Genomic DNA, 17,299 nt, shown 5'->3' with positions numbered 1-17,299 from the left:
TCTAGAGCTCTTGGTGTATGCCGAAAGAATCTCCCACCACTATGACAACCACTCCTCAAAGCTACGCTACCTTCTCTATAGAATCAGGATGTCTTTGCTTCGGCGAACTACACAACATATGGTCCGGCAGCTTGGTGCCTATCCAAGGGTTCCCTAGCATCCAGCCTGACCGGTCTGGGACCGTGAAAGCACATCGTCTAAAATTCAACATTCCTGCGCGAAACGGCACATGGCAAGCCTTTCAACTGGTCGATATTGAGACCGAAGTGGTTTCGGGTTGGTTTCTATGGCACTCCGACGTTGACCCTGGCCGGGAGATTGCGCGCATCCTTCGCGTTTCTGGTTCCCCTTACGAACCCGACAGTGGGAGTACCATGAACAATGAAAAGACCCGCGCCGAGGGTGTGCTGGTTATCAACCGGTATGACTGGGGCTACTACGATGCTCGCTGTCGGGATGAGATGGATGAAGAGTTGGGCGGGCCAGATCCAGAGCGTAGAACAGCGGACGTCGAGTTTTCTGAATCTGTTGGAGTTGTGGACTACGCCCAAGCAAAGAGTCAAGTCGCGGCCTGGAAGGTACAATCACCGGATAGACAGTGCGGATGCGAAGCTGGGGTGTGGATGCGAATTCCAATGGCCGAGTACAAGATCGGCCGATTTGGTTTCAACGACGACCGCGTTGCTCACTCCTTTCTGTTCTTCTCTGGTGGCACACATTTCACTCAGACATCGCTTGCCGGGCACAGTCGCCCTCTACGGGAACCAGAGACAGACGTAGAAAGGTTTGAGCGGCGGCTTCGGGAGGACTTTGACTTCTCTGGGCTACAGTTGTTGCATCTGCATTCCGCGTCTCTGGACAACGCCGGCGTGATTTCTCTTTCCCCGCCACGCCCACGAGAGTCAGCTTGCCTTGGACCATATTCCTCAGGAGCGAATATTCTTCGAGTCCACGAACTTGACGCTTTACGACTTCACCCATTTGTGCCACATGTACCTCCAGAGATAGCCACCAGCCAAGGTGTCCCTAAGCGATACCAGAGCGAACCAGACCCGGAAACTTGCATTTTTTGTCGACCCTTGGAAGGATCGCGTGGTTGACCTGCTCAATGGGCTTATCCTCAGCTATTTGGAGCGAGTTGTCTTTCCCTCGTTATCGTTCGGGGCGCCTTCGCTGATCGCCGAGGCTCTATTCGGAAAGTCCACGGCGGGAAAGTTACTGAGTACCTACTGCCACTGCTGCTTAACACGATCGGATCCGGAGCCAATTCCTAACTTCGATGCAGACCATGTGAGTCGTAAGGTCAGCGACTTTCTAGAATCTCGTGCCACAGGTCAGTCTGTGGTCATCGAAGAGTTTGTTAGTGGCATTGCTCGAGTCGTCGCGTACCTGATTTCGGAGGTCCTCGAGGTGTCCAGTAATGCCGCAATTTGTAGCCAGCGTTATGGCATCGTACCCGCTGACATCCGCATCAGTGTCTACAGCGACCCAGAACTATACGATGTCTTCCAATATTCCACTGTTCTGTGGAAGGGGCACGAGTAAAACCGTCTCACTCCGTCCAGACCTGAATATCAGGACATTGTTCGCTGCACCTTTGTGGATAGGCTAAATGTTACCGTCAAGACTCTAACGTCAGAGATTTAGGGATAACATAGTGAAGCCTGTCACTCATTACTAGCGCGGTGGTCCAGAATCCCCTCGAATCGTCTAGCAGAAGCTCAAGACTTACTTGAACTTCGAATGCGTAGATCGTGCCCATGCAGTGTGCCGCTCAATACAAACGTTGAGATCCCAAGTTCATTGGGATATAATAGGATTGGATCTCTCGAATGGCCAATTTCCGGTACGCTGTTAATGGCCTTAGAATAAATCAAGCTATGTATGGCACGCTGGAGGCCAAATATGTCGCTCTATAGGTGCATTTTCTGAATCCTCCGCAGCTGCCGGAAGCCATATCGCGAAAGGAACGCGATGGCGACCAGAGAGGATGAAACCAGCACGGCAAAGGCCGTGCCGCTCTCTTCGAAGTAGTTGACTACATTCATGCCATACCAGCCCGCTACGAGCGTGGCCACAGCCATTCCTAACATCAGGATCTCGATCTTGGCTTCTAGCACCATGATCTGGTTGCGTCGCACGTCCAGGATCGATTGTATACTCTCTTCCGTTTGTTGAATCGTTCCCATCAGGCTCGTCGCCTCCTGGACGACCGCATCGCTCGCCTTGTAGTACGCTTCCAGCAAGTATTCCACATCCTGGTGATCCTCCACCTGGTGAGGCTTTCCGGCTTGCTTGTCGCTGAGGTACATCGCGGCCATATCCTCATCCGTATTCAAAACATCTTGAACCGCACTGCGGACCTGCCGTGCGCGTTTCTCAGTCGCCGCGAGTTTCCGCACGAGCTCTAATAATGTTCGTAGATTGGAATGGATTTCGCCTTCCTCCTTGTCCACCATGCCTAGGGTTTTCATGACTTGATCCTTGGTGAGCACATACTCCGCTTCGAGTGTGGAGGTGACGGCCGCCAGCGCCGCCTCCAGGATGCGCAGTTCGTAGGGTAAGCCCACGGACACTCCCAAGCCAGGGTCCCCGCGTAGTTTCGACTTCAGATCACGGAGGAACACACGTGAGATCGTATCTGGCTCTTGCGTAGACGTTTCTGCCAGGTGAAAGACCAGCATCTGGTCGGCTTGAACCAGCAGTCGCAGATTGAACATATGGATCAGCAGGGTGGACTCCCGGATTAGGATATGGGGAAATCCGTCGGATGGCACGTCGAGCGTGCGCAGATCGCGTGCGCTTAGACCATATTGGTTGACGATGTCCAACTTCGTGAGCTTGCTGAAGGGCATCGCCACGCCATGGCCATTATAGCGCGTGTATCGCATGTTCGTGTTCCCGCTCAGCGGCGTTCGCGAGAAACTGAGGGATAAGTCAAACAATCGTTGACTTTGATGGGCATTTTTGTGGTTTGGGTCGGACTGGGTGTGGATCGGTCGGAACGGGTGGATTGTCCTGAAGCCCAGATTCCTATGGCCGTGTGGAGTTGAGCGGGGACTTGGGTGCCATATTCGAGTCTCTGGTAGTATGGATAACTGAAATACTTTCGGAACTGCTCTTCTGAGATGAGAGGAACAACTGATAGAAATCAGCATCGCGTTGGTCTCCCGTGCGAGATCGGGAAATTGATCGTATTTGGTGGAAGTCTGTGTGCGAGAGAGAGAGAGATTGTACGGAGTATACCGAGGGAGTCAATGGAAAAGGTAAACAACGCATTCACGTGACACCGGCATCGCCAGAGCCCAATCATATCATATTCTTATCTTGGGTGCCTACGATCGTGCCTTGAAAACTCCAGAGAATGTACCAAAAATACATCGAGGTCTTCTTTTTCATACTTATGAAGACAAGTGTTTGCTACGAAATTCGCGCTTTTTACCAGAGTACATATTTATTCAAAGAATGCGGGATATATATTCTACAATATCCGAGTGGTATCTTTACCGGCGGTTTCATAGTATCATTGGCACGCTGTTATGATTGGCGGCGCTTATCACCGCCATATCTTGTCCAATTACTAGAGTTCTACTGGCAAAGACAATAAAAATCTGGTATATCACGATATATTCGATATTGTCGTGCTTATACTAGAAGTAAATTATTAATCCAAAACCGAGAAGTATTGAAGGGTAGTCCACAGAATAGACACGCGTTCTTGAAATACTTTGTCTAGCAAATATAGATCCTAAAAAACAGCACCTAGAAGCAGAACCCTATATTATTAATCTAATTTATATACCCTCCGTTTAAGAAGCTGAGGTTATATACTACTATACAAAAGCTAAGAAAATACAGATCCTATACAGCGTAGCCCAGATTTAGTACTATAGAGAGAATATATGCTTTGAGTATAGTTCGCTATTCTAATAGATTATATTGAATAAATTGCTGGCGTGCGAAGAATCGTTCCTAGACTACAAAGATAAAGAAGAGACAAAACCCGATTACCAGTATAGCAATAAATATTATAGATTAGGATTGGGCCCGTCTATAGATTGTAAGGCTAAGAGGCAGTAGTAGAAGAATAAATATAGCCATCAAGAGAAGCGCACCGATAACTATAACCGGGTAAATAGTTAATAGAATAAGCGCTGCGAGAAAAGACAACTTTACTTACCGTTAAATTCGTGGATATAATACTAAATTGATTGAGTCCAGGTACAATTAGAGCCATTCAATTTATAGAAGCCCAGCTTTTTCGCTTTCAATTCACAAAGCTTGAAAGTGATGGCAAGAGATAGAAGAACAACGGGGAAGACAATAGTGAACGCACTATATGCCCACCGCCATGTTGTCATGTTTAAGAAGGATTGGGCAGCCAATGGACCGGTGAACGCGGTGTAGATGAAAGGGGTGCTCGAGAAGGCAAGGCAAATGCCCGATTTCGAAGCCCAGATATTCACGATCTTCGCAATGGGTAGCTTCACCACTCCCCCGACCACTGTCGCTAAGATGGCTGCCGTCGAAATCTCGGGAGCAGTCTTGAAATTTGCGTATGCGTTCACGAGTACATTGGTGCCGATCGACGAATAAAACGCCAACATGAAAAAGCATACCCAGATCCTAGAATACATCCACGGCTGTTAAATATTCGTTCTTCATGCACCACTAATGATCCTGAAAAGGGGAAGGCCGTCTACCAAGCATAGATCGCCCACAGAGCATTTTTGCTCCAAACAAGAGCTGCAGCTTCGGCCTTCTTGACTCCAGCCGCTCCATTCCCCTCAGTCTTGTTGATCCTTTCTGGAACCTCTTCCTCATTTGGCGCTGACAGACTGGGCTTTTCAGGTTCCGGTACAGTTGTCGTGTTCACTTGGCCCAGTACTGAATCCACAGCGAGTTGAGTAGAATTGAGGGAAGCAGCACCCACCATGGTGCGATTTTCAACAACAGCGAGGATTTCGGTAAAGCTCCGGTATTTAGCAGATGTATTAATTTGTGTTGGAAAAACCTAGGGCTGATCGTTGATTAGGATATACTTCAGAGATTTCCCCACCAATGCCCATGCGTGTCATCCGCAAAGCATGTCTTTGGCCAAAACTCATAGTTTAGCCACCAACCCCGCCTCGTCCAGTGAAGATACGACGCCGGGCGAGACTTAACCTGGATCACGTACTCATAGAATACACTCGTCAATTTGTCACAAGTGGCGCTGAAGCTCAGTGACTTCCGAGACACCGATACCCCGTGCAGGTCAGCGTTGGTGATAAGATCGTACGTAGCATCCGATTTCAACAGCACTATTAGCAACAGCAATACGATTGACGTGTACGTTGACAGGGAATCAGTTATTACAGAGAGGGGAATATAAACTCCTGCATAAGGGGGGGGTTGGTGACAGTTTCGATACACAAACGCTCTATGGAGCCAGACGCTAGTGACGGCGATATCCAATCAATTACAAAGCGAATGCGAGGGTCTGTACACCTGGCTCTAAGAGTGACCGGTATATTGGTTGGTAGCAGTTTACATCTTGTTTCTGTACCTATATCTCAACAGCAAGCCCTTGTTTGAACATTGCTTGATGTGTTTTGCACCACTGTATTCTAGATTTACCCACACAACAACGACCCATGGAGCACCGTCTACTCTCGCTTGTCTTGTTCGGCAGTGCGAACATTATATAGGCTGGTAACAACGTCAAGTAACCAAGCTCGTGTTCAAGATCACTCACTTTGGTGACGCATCCAATCGCAACTTTGGCTGATCTATCCAATCGCAAACCGGCGATAGTGGCCAAGAAGTGGAGACGGTGAGGGGAGATTCGAAAGTCTACATGGTTAACATTCCCGCAACGGGTTTAGGCGAGGCTATCTCCCTTGCTGATTGCAGATCGGTAAGCTCGGATGCGAAGCTCTCCCCGCGTTTTCGCGACGCTATCTTAACCTAATCGCGCAATATTTACCGCCTCGCCAAAGTATGCGACCTGCCAGTGACGTCTTTGTACATTCTTCTGGACTATGTATTGGTATCTGGCCCGGATGAGCCAATTACATTGACAGCGGGTTTGATAGGCAACAACAAGGAGCAGTGTGTGACCTGAACCTAGTCTATGCTACTTACTATATGTATACGATCTGTATTGCTCTGGAGTGTGTGAAGATGATGCTAAGTCCGTATTCTTTACTGATTGTGAGCTTGACATGTCCGATAAGACCGACCTAGAGAAACCCGTGGAGAAGCTCCAAGATGACCCTGATCAAGCGCTCGGGGAGCTGGGCTATCCCTCGGAACTCCGTCGAAACCGCTCGCTTTCCACTATTCTTTTCCAATCACTGTCGATTGCTGGAATCCCCTTCGCTGAGAGCGGTGCACTCATGCAAGCCATCTATGGCGGTGGCCAGCTCTCAATCTTTGTCGGCTGGATTGTGGTCTGCCTCATGGATCAGTGCGTGGCCATGTCGCTCGCCGAGTTAGCCTCTCGATATCCCACCTCTGCCGGTCCTTATTACTGGTCCTTCCAGTTATCCGGAAAACATGCCAAGCTCCTGTCATTCATGACAGCCTGGGTGTGGCTGATCGGGAATTGGACCATCACTCTGGGGGTCAACTTCGCATTCGCGCAGCTCCTAGTTGCCACGGTGTCAATCTATTCCAGCTGGGAAGCCACGGATTGGCAGCTTCTTCTGGTCCTCTACGCCATCTGCATCCTGGCCTTCGTGATATGTGGGTTCGGTAACCGTTTTCTCCCACTTGTAGACACCCTTTGTGCGGGTTGGACTCTGGTTAGTATCCTTGTAGTTCTAGTAGCAGTCTCAGTTTCCGCCAAAGCTGGCAGGCACGCTCCCTCCGATGCGCTTGCGCAGTATGATACCTCCCTGTCGGGCTGGGGCAACTTTTCATTCTGTATCGGTTTGCTACCCCCGGCCTTTGTGTTCTCTGCGATAGGGATGGTTTCTTCTATGGCGGAGGAAGTACACGCACCAGCGATCAAGGTGCCCAAGGCCATGGCCCTCTGCATCCCGGTCGGTGGCACCGCCGGCCTGTTCTTTGTGATCCCTCTCTGTGTCACTCTCCCCGGACTGGTCGACATCACCAACGCGCCAAGCGGCCAACCGATTCCCTATGTGTTTCAGGTGGTAATGGGGACGCGGGCGGGTGCAGTCGGTCTCGTCTCTCTTCTTCTTGTGGTCGGCTTCTTCTGTTCCATCAGCATCACCAACGCGGCCTCTCGTTGTACTTGGGCTCTCGCACGAGATACAGCCCTCCCCCTGTCGAGGCTTTTCTCTCGTGTTGATGATCGCGTCCGCATTCCACTGTGGGCACTGGGTTTAGTGACTGTGGTGCAGATGCTCTTGGGATTGATCAACCTGGGCAGTAGTAGTGCCTTTACTGCGTTTGTCTCGGTGGGTGTGATTGCTCTAGCAATCACCTATTCGATTCCAATCAGCATCTCCCTATTTTACAACAAGCGCGCTGAAGTATCCAAAGCAAGATGGAACTGTGGCCGAGCGGTTGGCACGACGGTGAACTTCATCGCTCTGGCGTGGATTGGCTTTGAGCTCGTCCTATTCAGTATGCCTTCCACCTTGCCGGTCACACCCGTGTCCATGAATTATGCATCGGTGGTCTTCGTGGGGTTCACAACTCTGGCTTTGATATGGTACATAGTTCATGCGAGGAAAGGTACATTATCCTTCTCACCCCCATGAACTTTCTCTGCTAACTTGTTTTAGTTTACGTAGGACCTCCTCTGTCGGATGGGATGCCCCAGGACATGTAACGTCCATACAATTGGCAGCTGGCCAAATCCAAATTCCGTCGAACCAATATCGACATTTGAGAGAGGAGAAACAGTGCCCGGTCACGGTGACATGATGATTTAAGAGCCTGTTTCAACTCACTTGTCGCAAGTTGTGACCTCCCGATTGGAGAGAGGCCACATCTGTACAATATTGCTTTGATATCCGGCAGTCCAATATCCTGCTCCCGCCTTAAAAGCTTCACCGATGGCCATGGGTCTGGAAAACACAATCTGGTTAATTTTACTGAAGTTCATTGAATACTTGAATTGTACATAGCTGCTTATGTCTGCAATCACTAGTTGATGTTGATCACAGCGTGGTAAAGCATCGCAGTAGATTTTGAGTCCCTTCGATAGCCTCGCTCTGCCATCATTCTACAGAATCAGCGCCCTCAAAGATCGCCACACCTACTGACCTCTCCCACGTACTACCCTCATCATCCGAAATGGTCACATTGAAATGGTCAATCCCTGCCTTGTCACCCGCAGCGTATGTGGCGACTGTGCCGACTACAGATACGGAACCCAACTCCCCACCGGATACCTTGAAAGCAGGGTTGGAAAATCCGCCCGCCAGGCTAGCCAAGTCGTACTCGATCGATGCCCCTGGCGCCACAAACACATGCGGGTCGGCCAGAAAGTTGATATAGCCTTCAATGGCCGTATAGCCATCTCCGCCAGTGGAGCCGTCCCACCAATCGGCAATACCATCGTCGTTGGCGTCCCAGTTTGTCGGCCGCGTAGTCGTTGGGAAATCCTCGAGTCCACCTACATCTGCTTCGTTGTCAATCAGTCCGGGCTTTCCGGTTTTCGAGCCCTTGTACGTGGCTGTTCCGTTCAGGGTCTCCTGGATGATACGCTTGTCGTGGTCATCGACCACGGGCTGGCTGGCGCCACTGTCAGAGAGCACACGCTTGTATGCTTCTGTAGAGGTATGTTCTTCGATGTATGAGGGGAAGAAACTAGGTTCAGGAGTTGCATTAGTACCTGTCACCGGACAGGGAAAGGGGCAATATGATGAAGGCCCTAAACGTACGGCTCATCGAAGAACTTTTGGTACTCAGGCGCCGGGTCGATGCTGACGTCTGCAAAGCAGGCGATCTTAGAGGTCTGGCCTGTGCCATCCCCTGGTGGGTATTGAACGGAGTCCTGGTCAAATACGTCGAGCATTGAGTTCCCAGCGCAGTGATACTGCTGGGTTCCAGGCAAGTTATCTTCGTACTATATCGTCCACCTTGGTCAGCCATGGCATGATGCATCAAGTCCTAGACAGATCACTCACCGTAGCTTTCAGATCATATGTAAGTTCACTAGCAGGCCCCTGTTTGTACAAATTACCAACGAAGTTCACTTCCTTCGCACCGCCGTCGGTAACACGCGAGCCTATTGACTTGTTAATTGAATGTAGACGAGATAGAATTGACAGCCATACCGAAGTTGTACACCACATTATTCCGAATATCGAGGCGGCCAGCGAAGGTCGAGTTGTCGTCGACACCACCACCCATGCTCCAGCTGCGACCTTCGGCATGGCTGATCAGGTTATGGTGGAAGGAACCGACGTCACCTCCGATGGTTGCTGCATACCCATGAGCCGTGCCAGCAGGGTAGTTCTTGTGTCCAGCGACGTTGAGGGGCTCCGAGATCATGTTGCGCTGGAAGGTGATGTTATGGGCTGTGCGTGACGAGAAGCACTCGTCGATTGCCCACCCCTATGACATTCGTCAATCACCATGCACAGCGGTCTGGGAGGTATAACAGCTCACCATTGAACAGCGATCAAGAATGCAGTAATTCGATCCGGCCATGCCCATGCCATCGACCGTTTCGTTCGAGCTACTTCCTGGTCGGACCCGCACATGCCGGAAGATCACATCGGATGCACCAGAGAGACCCAACGGGTGGCCTTGGATGGCGATGCCCTTGCCAGGTGCCGTTTGACCGGCCACGGTCACATAGCGGTCACTCACCGTGAGGCGCGAATCAATCGTGATGACTCCACCCACATCGAACACGACAATCCGGGGACCAGTCGCGACTGCCAGCGCGTAGCGCAGCGTTCCTGGCTCTTCGCTATCCTCCAGGCTGGTGACTTTGATGACTTTACCACCGCGACCACCACGGGCAAAGCGACTATCTCATGTTATGATGTGAGCTATTGACGCATTCCTTAGCTCTGCGATAGAACTCACCCATATCCCTCCGCTCCCGGGATTGCTAGCTGTGCAAGCCGAAACATGAAAATCCGACCTGTGTACGTGGTGTCCCCAGAAATCACATCCACACGCCAGTAGAAAGTGTCCATTGTGTTCAGCCCTAGTTATGTTAGACAGAGCGACTTGAAAATGGACTGGAGAAGGGTACTATACCTGATAGGGTGACCTGGGTTTCACTCAGCCCTTCATTTACAACCTCAAGGGTATCGGATGCATTTCCCATGTAGACGTTGTAAGTGACTGAATCGCCAGACGATGGTGCTCTCCATGTTGCTGTGATACTCTTCCCATCGCCAAGCTCAAGGTGCTCCTCACGATGTGGCGGAGAAGGGAACGAGATCTGATCTTTCAAGGCAGGCGTGTCAATTTCGAAGCCATTGAGATAGACAAGTCCATCGGCGCTGGTGGGCGTGTAGACAATTTCTACAGCTTGATCGGCGGAGTCCACGGTAAATGTCACATAGGACGTCGCGGCCTCCCAGATGTTGTCGACTCGAATTGACTGTTCGATGTCCTAGAAACACATATAATGTAAGCGTTGATCCGGCGGAGTCTGGCTTGCAACGACATACTGAGGCCTTATCTTCACCGTCCACTGAGACCGAAATTGTTGCGGTGGAATTTAAGGAGTCCCAGGCATTATGCCATGTCAAGAGAGTGTGCTCCCCTGCCTCCAAGCCTTGGATGGTCAACGTAATTGGCCCGGGGTTGTCGCTGGAGGTGGTGATTCCTTGGTTGACGACTCGTTCCCCGAGATGGGAGACAGGCCGGGTATACTGATACTTGTAGCTGTTTCCTTCTAAGTCCGAATCGGCCGAGCTGGACAAGATCAAATCGAGAGAGTCAATCGTAGTGGACGCATTCTGGCTTTCGTTCTCAATGTTCCAAGTGTGAAAGTCGGGCTCAGCGAGCTCGTTCACGGTGGACGGGCTCAGACGAACCCTGATCTGGGCTGTAGCGACCGCGAAAAGCGACGCGCTCACAGCCACAAGCCTGCATAGAGACCCCATGGTTACGTTTGATGGGATATGCTGTTCCCCCGGACTTGCACTTCTCGCGGCATCTTTATGTGTCGACGTCCCCACGTGTGTCAGCGCGACTGAGAGACAATGTCATGGCACATGCTATGCGTCTCAGACGAAGCGTTTCATATAAATGTTGAGTCTGCCCTCATCGTTGGCGGAATATCCTTGAATGGCAATCGTGACCCTTGAAAGCAATTTATCGATGTTGCGATCGGCGTGCCGAGCCTGGCGAAACCGGAGATCTTCATCCTTTCTCAATCCCATTCGACTTTCCTCTCTGGTGGAACCGAATATTAATAGCCAACAAACCAAGTCGAAACGCCCGGGTCGACTCGGTTAAAAATCGGAAACCTCGCTTAAGTTCATCCAGCCGGTCGGAGAGCAATTGTGCCAGCAATCGATAGCGGCCGTTGTTTGCTCTCTACTAACAGGTGTAAGATGACAGAGTAAAAGATAAAAGAAGAGACGGTCAAAGCTTAGAAGAAAAGGGCAGAAGACAAGCCCTAGCCAGTTTAAAGCTCCTGACTATCAGTTTGTCGGATTGTGGTATGCTAGACTGGTACAGGACTCGACGATGAAGCAGCGTGGTTTAGCCTGAGTTGTGTATGCTGTAGCTACTTCTCCACTGAAGATGTTACGTTATATAGAGAGCAGGGCAATTTTAGTTATAGACTGGTCGATCAGCTAATGGAATGAGAGAGGGCTCGGCCGGGCGACATCACGTTAACTATATCAATATACCGAGGTGCACCATACCATGGTCGGAGGAAACTTCCTCTAGCTAAATATTAAACATTCTGAACCATTTCGAAAGATCAGTCCAACTTTATTCGAGCCATTCCGTGGGACTGACTCACTCGTCATGGTCTCTCAAAGCATCTGGTGAGCTAATTATTATCCTCGGCTTGTCAGGGGTTCATTAGACTCTTCACCTACTGCTTCTACCCATTTTCGTGGTATGTAAGTTTCGAATACCGTCCGAGCAAACAGCATATGTCATCTTTATTCTTGGACTCGGGTCGACGTGAGTCTTGAACGCGCAACTTGCTCCGATACACCCATCTCACCCTAATATCTCGGTGTCTGTTCCTCCTCAGTTGTTTGACTTTTTCAAGGTACAAAAGGACGACGCTTTTACTATATCTAGAATGCTATTCCTGGGATAGTCTATTAGTCCTCTATTGAGATGAATTGTAGGCAATCCCGCTGCGTCTATATCTTCATTCAAGGCCATCGCATCTCGCTCTTCCACCCGGCTGCTTGGAGATTATCCCACCAGTGAGCTTGAAAGGTCTTTGACCGCTAGCCAGTTTTGCAAGACTCGTTGAGGCAGTTCTACCAAGCACAGGTTTTGTCGGTACCAAGGGGACCTTGGTTATTGGTGAATACCCGACCTCTGAATGAAGAGCCCAGAATGCTATGCGTCTTGCCTAACCACCGATAATGACGTGGCAGTTACTACCGACACCCATCCATAGCACGGTAGCGTGCATGGTGAGCAGTGGACTGCGTAATGATATTGACCATTGTAGCGAAGAATTTATCCACGTTATTGGATGCCCTCCTATGCGAGCTGCACGTCCAGCCCAAGTGAATCACCCATGTCACCTTGCGTTGGTCACATCCTGCAGGCCAGTGGGTCTTCACGGCAGTGGCTGGCGGACAAATTCTTGATGCCCCGCCGCTGATCTTTGGAGGATCAAATACACTCAGGTTTCGATTATGACCAACATACTTTGATCCATCCTCGATAAGTGGGGAACTAACATATTCAGCCCAGGATAGGGTGTAGATCGGGCCACACTGGCCGCCTGATGATGGGCGATCAAGTCCAAGATTGAGCGTGCATATAGGACTATTCAGTATCGACACGTCACTATTCACCAGTGTGAATGGATTGCACACGAGGCCCAGACTTCCCCACCGGCAGGTTGAGCAAGAATCATAGACTCGTATTCTCCCTCGACGAATAAGAGGTAGCACTTCAACGATGTAAGGTTTCAGGCTTTGCCTGTCTTTACGTACTTGCTTCTCTATTCTCGTTTCGTCCCAGGATTATCCGTCAAGCAAGTGGGAACCATGAACAGTAGGGATATGATCTCGCACCTTCATGACACCATGATCCAGTAATGATCCATCATGCAATGTTTCTTCTGGTGAAAGTGGTGCGGTATGTTGCAGGTCATCTATTCGTCATTCTCTGTGGGAGATGGCAGCAAGCCAAAAACTTATTGGGTGCTATCCCCTGGCTTTCAGCTCTGAAAGATGGCCGATCATTTCCTTGTGTATCAGCGCCGCGCCTGAAAGGTAAATCCTGCATCTGCTCTTGCATAGTAGAAAGCTAGTTGAGTGAGCTGAGAGAGTCGGGGGGGCGCGGGGCAGCTCCACAGGTTGAGACGATAGCCCCCTCTGAGGTGGAAACATGCCTTTAGTATAGAAAGGAATGGTATAAATACAGTAGCTTGGACGTGGGCAACTCTCTGACAGACTGCACTCCTATTTATCAACCAGTTACCAAGAGAAAGCAAAGACACCATGGGCGACAACTCAGAGGAAAGTCTCAGTAACCATGATATCATCAGCTCCTACTTCATTGGACCTAAGTCCGAGAATATGCCAGAGTTCAAAGCGAATATCAATGCCATTCTGGACGAGATTGTGAAGACTCGTGATGGGTATCAACCTGACGATGCTGTATGATTGTTCTTCCCTTTAGCCTTTCTTTTCTTTTCTTTACGCCTTCTTCAAACTCCAACGCAGGCGGACAGACTAACGGGGATCACAGGAATTCATCTCTACGGATGTCCGAAAAAAGCTCAAGACACTTAATGGGAACTTCCAAAACGCTGTGAAAGAGGCTGCTAAACTTTTGGGCGAGCACTCGATCCCTTTCTGGCATCCCCGCTACCAGGGCCACATGTGCACGGATATGACAATGCCTGGTCTACTCGGTTATTTCATGACGATGATCTATAACCCGAATAATGTGGCCGTTGAGGCAAGCCCATTCACCACAGTTGTTGAGCTGAAAGCGGGACAGCAACTGTGCAAAATGTTTGGGTATAATACAGACGAGAAAGCTACAGATTTGCCTCTCTCTTGGGGTCACATCACCTGTGACGGGACCGTGGCCAATCTCGAATCCGTTTGGGTTGGTAAGCAACTCTTCCAACTATGATTATTGGCATTCCTCTTACCTACTCGTCTGCAGCCCGCAACCTCAAGTTTTATCCCCTCACCCTGTATCAGGCTATGAAGGAGGGACCACTTGGGTTCATTGCCGACACTTTCCAGGTGACCACTTGTGTTGGAGAAGAGAAGCTATTCAAAGACCTGGGTGTTTGGGAACTCCTAAACCTACGATCTGATGAAATCCTAGGTATGGGGGATGCTCTTTATAGGCAGTTTGGTGTCACATCCAAATTTCTGGAGGAGGCCTTGAGACCATTCACCATCCAAACGACTGGCAAGGACGTGCTAGAACGCGAGTTTCGTATCCAGAAGCCCATCAAGTATTTCCTCGCTCAAACACGGCATTACTCGTGGCCAAAAAGCGGTGGTACGTATCTTCCTCTCGACTTCGAAGGTTAGTTGCTAATTTGGATAGCGATTGCTGGAATTGGGTCCGCCAACATCCAGGGTGTGGAGCTGGACATGGAGGGGCGCCTTTCGCTTGATGCCCTAGAACGAGAGCTTAATCGCTGTCTTGAAGAACGTCAGGCGGTGTATGCAGTAGTGGCCATTATGGGGTCGACCGAAGAAGGTGCGGTTGATCGATTGCATGACATCCTGGCCATGCGTCGACGATTCCAGGACAGGGGACTATCCTTTCTGGTGCATGCCGACGCTGCCTGGGGTGGGTACTTTGCTAGTATGATCCCTCGGCATCTGATGGACTCGAGGATGCCCAGTGAGGAAGGGGATGGAGAGGAGGCTGTAGGAAATGTTCCTTCACTGCCTTTGAGAGAGGACACCCTCAGAGATATGATTGCACTCAAGGAGACCGATAGTATCACGGTCGATCCCCACAAGGCGGGCTACATCCCTTACCCTGCGGGGAGCTTATGTTATCGAGACGGCCGCATGCGGTTCCTAGTCACTTGGACCAGTCCATACCTGACGCAAGGGTCCATGGAGAATATCGGCGTGTATGGTGTTGAGGGCAGTAAGCCCGGTGCTGCAGCCATGGCAGCTTGGATGTCCAACCAGACGATCGGCCTGGATCCGAGTGGATACGGCCGTCTCTTGGGTGAGGCAGCCTTTACCAGTGCGCGGGTAAGACCTCCCTTTGTGTACATTTTGAACTATGATTCTGACCTTCTGAAGCTATCGGCCTGGTACGCCGCCATGCACGTCCGGCAACCCCTCGACAATAAGGGTCAGCGCCGCTATATTATCATACCCTTTAACCCGTTGCCCATCGAGAAGAAGGGTTACCATAGCTTGGACCCCGAGGTTGACGACCGTCGCCAGGTAATCTTCGACACAGTGATCAGTAAGGATAATGCCCATGTCAGTCAAGATACGGAATCCTTGACTTGGTTGCGACAGATTGGCTCAGATCTCAATATCAACGCCTTCGCCATCAACTGGTATCGGGAGAATGGCAAGCTCAACACGGACTTGGAAGAAGCCAACTATCTGATGAGGCGTGTGGTGAATCGATTATCCATTACCAAAAGCAGTGGGAATCCCAGTGAGATTCCGCTCTTTCTGACTTCAACGCAGTTCGAGCCAGCCTTATACGGCCAGTGTGCTCAGAATTTCATGCAGCGTCTCGGACTGAATGCCTGCGCTCAGGATCTCTGGGTCGTGCGAAATGTGGTGATGAGCCCCTTCCCTACGGACCAAGACTTCATCCGCACGATTATGAAGGAACTCGAGGATGTGATTATTAAAGAAGTGGAATGGTGCCGCGAGCGAAACAGTCCTGACGATAAAGAAGTCGAGTTCCTTCTCCGGGGAACCGATGAAGTCTTCCTGGATTTCCAGACGAGTTTCCACCGCGCTACTCAACGGCAGCAGATCATTTTAGCGGCTCAGCTGGAGGAAGACACGAAAAAGAACTACATTAATCTGAAGAAAAAGTATCCTATGCAGGACATTGCGTTCAGGTCCAAGAACCCCGAAAATCTAGAGAAGATGATGACGACCATCAGTCAAGGTAAATCCTATACGGTGCATGGCAAGATCGGGGCCCGCGAGGGTAAGGAGTTTATCGGGCGCACTGTTGAATGCAGTGTGAGGATGATTCAAATTGTTAAAAGTCGTCCTTTGAACTCCGCTAATCGCGACGACCACTATCCACGACACTTCATGCCTTTCTATTTGTACGGCTCCCAGGACCAGTATCATATCTCACATATGTTGCTGCAAGCACCTAACGTGAACTTGTCTGCCTGTGACGTCAAACTAAGTGAGGCGCTCTCCAAGACTGTGCGTACTCGACTGCGCAAGCGTGAAGGTCTGATCCTCACTTTAACTGGGTACCGCGAGGAAACGATGCATCCATTTCCCCAGAAGAACGACGATGCTGTTTTCACCAGTGATCACTTTTTCTTCCGCCCGGAACGAACCTTCAAGGTCAAGGTATACGAGGATCCCAAGCCGGACATTGCGAACGGCCCAGGTCTAATTGACAACCTCGGTACCCCCATTGCACGAGGAGAAATGACATTGGGCAACGATGTGCATGTCGATGTGGAGGCTCTGAATTGGGATCCACTGGAAGAGGTGGGACTCGATGTGCCGTGGGATTCGGAGTTGGACAAGATTCAAGGTGTGTTGAATACTGGGCGGAGGATGGTGTCTGCCATGGCCACTACAAGCTTTAGGGATAGCGATGGGCGGCGGATACCAACTGGTGAGGATGATACAAACCTTTGGGATAGCGAAGGGGAATCTATATTAACTGGTCAGGCGACTACAAGCTTTAGGGAAAGCGAAGGGCCATCTGGTGGACGGTCTGTGGTATCTGGTGAGGCGCCGCCAACTAGGTTTAGATGATGAGGAAGGGCCATTAGATGCACTTTGAGGCATCTCGGTCTGTCGTGTGCTATTCAAGGCCTTCTAGTACATAAAATCAAGAGGATACGTCTAGCATAAGGATGACTATCGACAAAGGTTCGTAGCTAGATACTATCATTCGGCTAGTCTCAATTACACATCGCTTCTAGTAGACACATATGTACCTATACATACTGTACAGAGACTTAGGCTGATCAGTGGGTCAGTTGCCCATTGGCCCAAGT

General features: G+C 50.3%; 4 protein-coding genes across 4 annotated transcripts; 2 read left to right on the top strand and 2 right to left on the bottom strand.

Moving 5' to 3' along the window:
• Positions 1 to 1,913: 1,913 nt before the first annotated feature.
• AO090011000032 (CorA family magnesium transporter) lies at positions 1,914 to 4,353 on the bottom strand (the record flags this gene model as incomplete). Its single annotated transcript, XM_023232749.1, has 3 exons — positions 1,914 to 3,018; positions 4,116 to 4,202; positions 4,337 to 4,353. 3 exons carry the CDS (start codon positions 4,351 to 4,353, stop codon positions 1,914 to 1,916), a joined length of 1,209 nt encoding a protein of 402 aa, XP_023093324.1.
• Positions 4,354 to 6,206: 1,853 nt separating this feature from the next.
• Positions 6,207 to 8,457, top strand: AO090011000031 (putative amino acid permease; the record flags this gene model as incomplete). Its single annotated transcript, XM_023232748.1, has 2 exons — positions 6,207 to 7,689; positions 8,324 to 8,457. The coding sequence occupies 2 exons, from the start codon at positions 6,207 to 6,209 to the stop codon at positions 8,455 to 8,457; spliced, it is 1,617 nt and encodes a 538-aa protein (XP_023093323.1).
• Positions 8,458 to 9,201: 744 nt separating this feature from the next.
• Positions 9,202 to 11,033, bottom strand: AO090011000030 (uncharacterized protein; the record flags this gene model as incomplete). The annotated part of the gene is made up of 5 exons (XM_001825673.3): positions 9,202 to 9,519; positions 9,574 to 9,940; positions 10,000 to 10,123; positions 10,177 to 10,537; positions 10,596 to 11,033. 5 exons carry the CDS (start codon positions 11,031 to 11,033, stop codon positions 9,202 to 9,204), a joined length of 1,608 nt encoding a protein of 535 aa, XP_001825725.3.
• Positions 11,034 to 13,977: 2,944 nt separating this feature from the next.
• Positions 13,978 to 17,264, top strand: AO090011000028 (pyridoxal phosphate-dependent decarboxylase family protein; the record flags this gene model as incomplete). The annotated part of the gene is made up of 6 exons (XM_023232747.1): positions 13,978 to 14,203; positions 14,260 to 14,607; positions 14,656 to 15,323; positions 15,375 to 15,543; positions 15,610 to 16,911; positions 17,257 to 17,264. The coding sequence occupies 6 exons, from the start codon at positions 13,978 to 13,980 to the stop codon at positions 17,262 to 17,264; spliced, it is 2,721 nt and encodes a 906-aa protein (XP_023093322.1).
• Between the last annotated feature and the right edge of the window lie 35 nt (positions 17,265 to 17,299).

The sequence above is a fragment of the Aspergillus oryzae genome, chromosome 7 (genome assembly GCF_000184455.2).
Source record: "Aspergillus oryzae RIB40 DNA, chromosome 7".
In the NCBI taxonomy this organism is placed as follows: domain Eukaryota; kingdom Fungi; phylum Ascomycota; class Eurotiomycetes; order Eurotiales; family Aspergillaceae; genus Aspergillus; species Aspergillus oryzae.
Note: the sequence above shows the minus strand (reverse complement) of the source record. Positions and strands in the feature narration are given on the sequence as shown.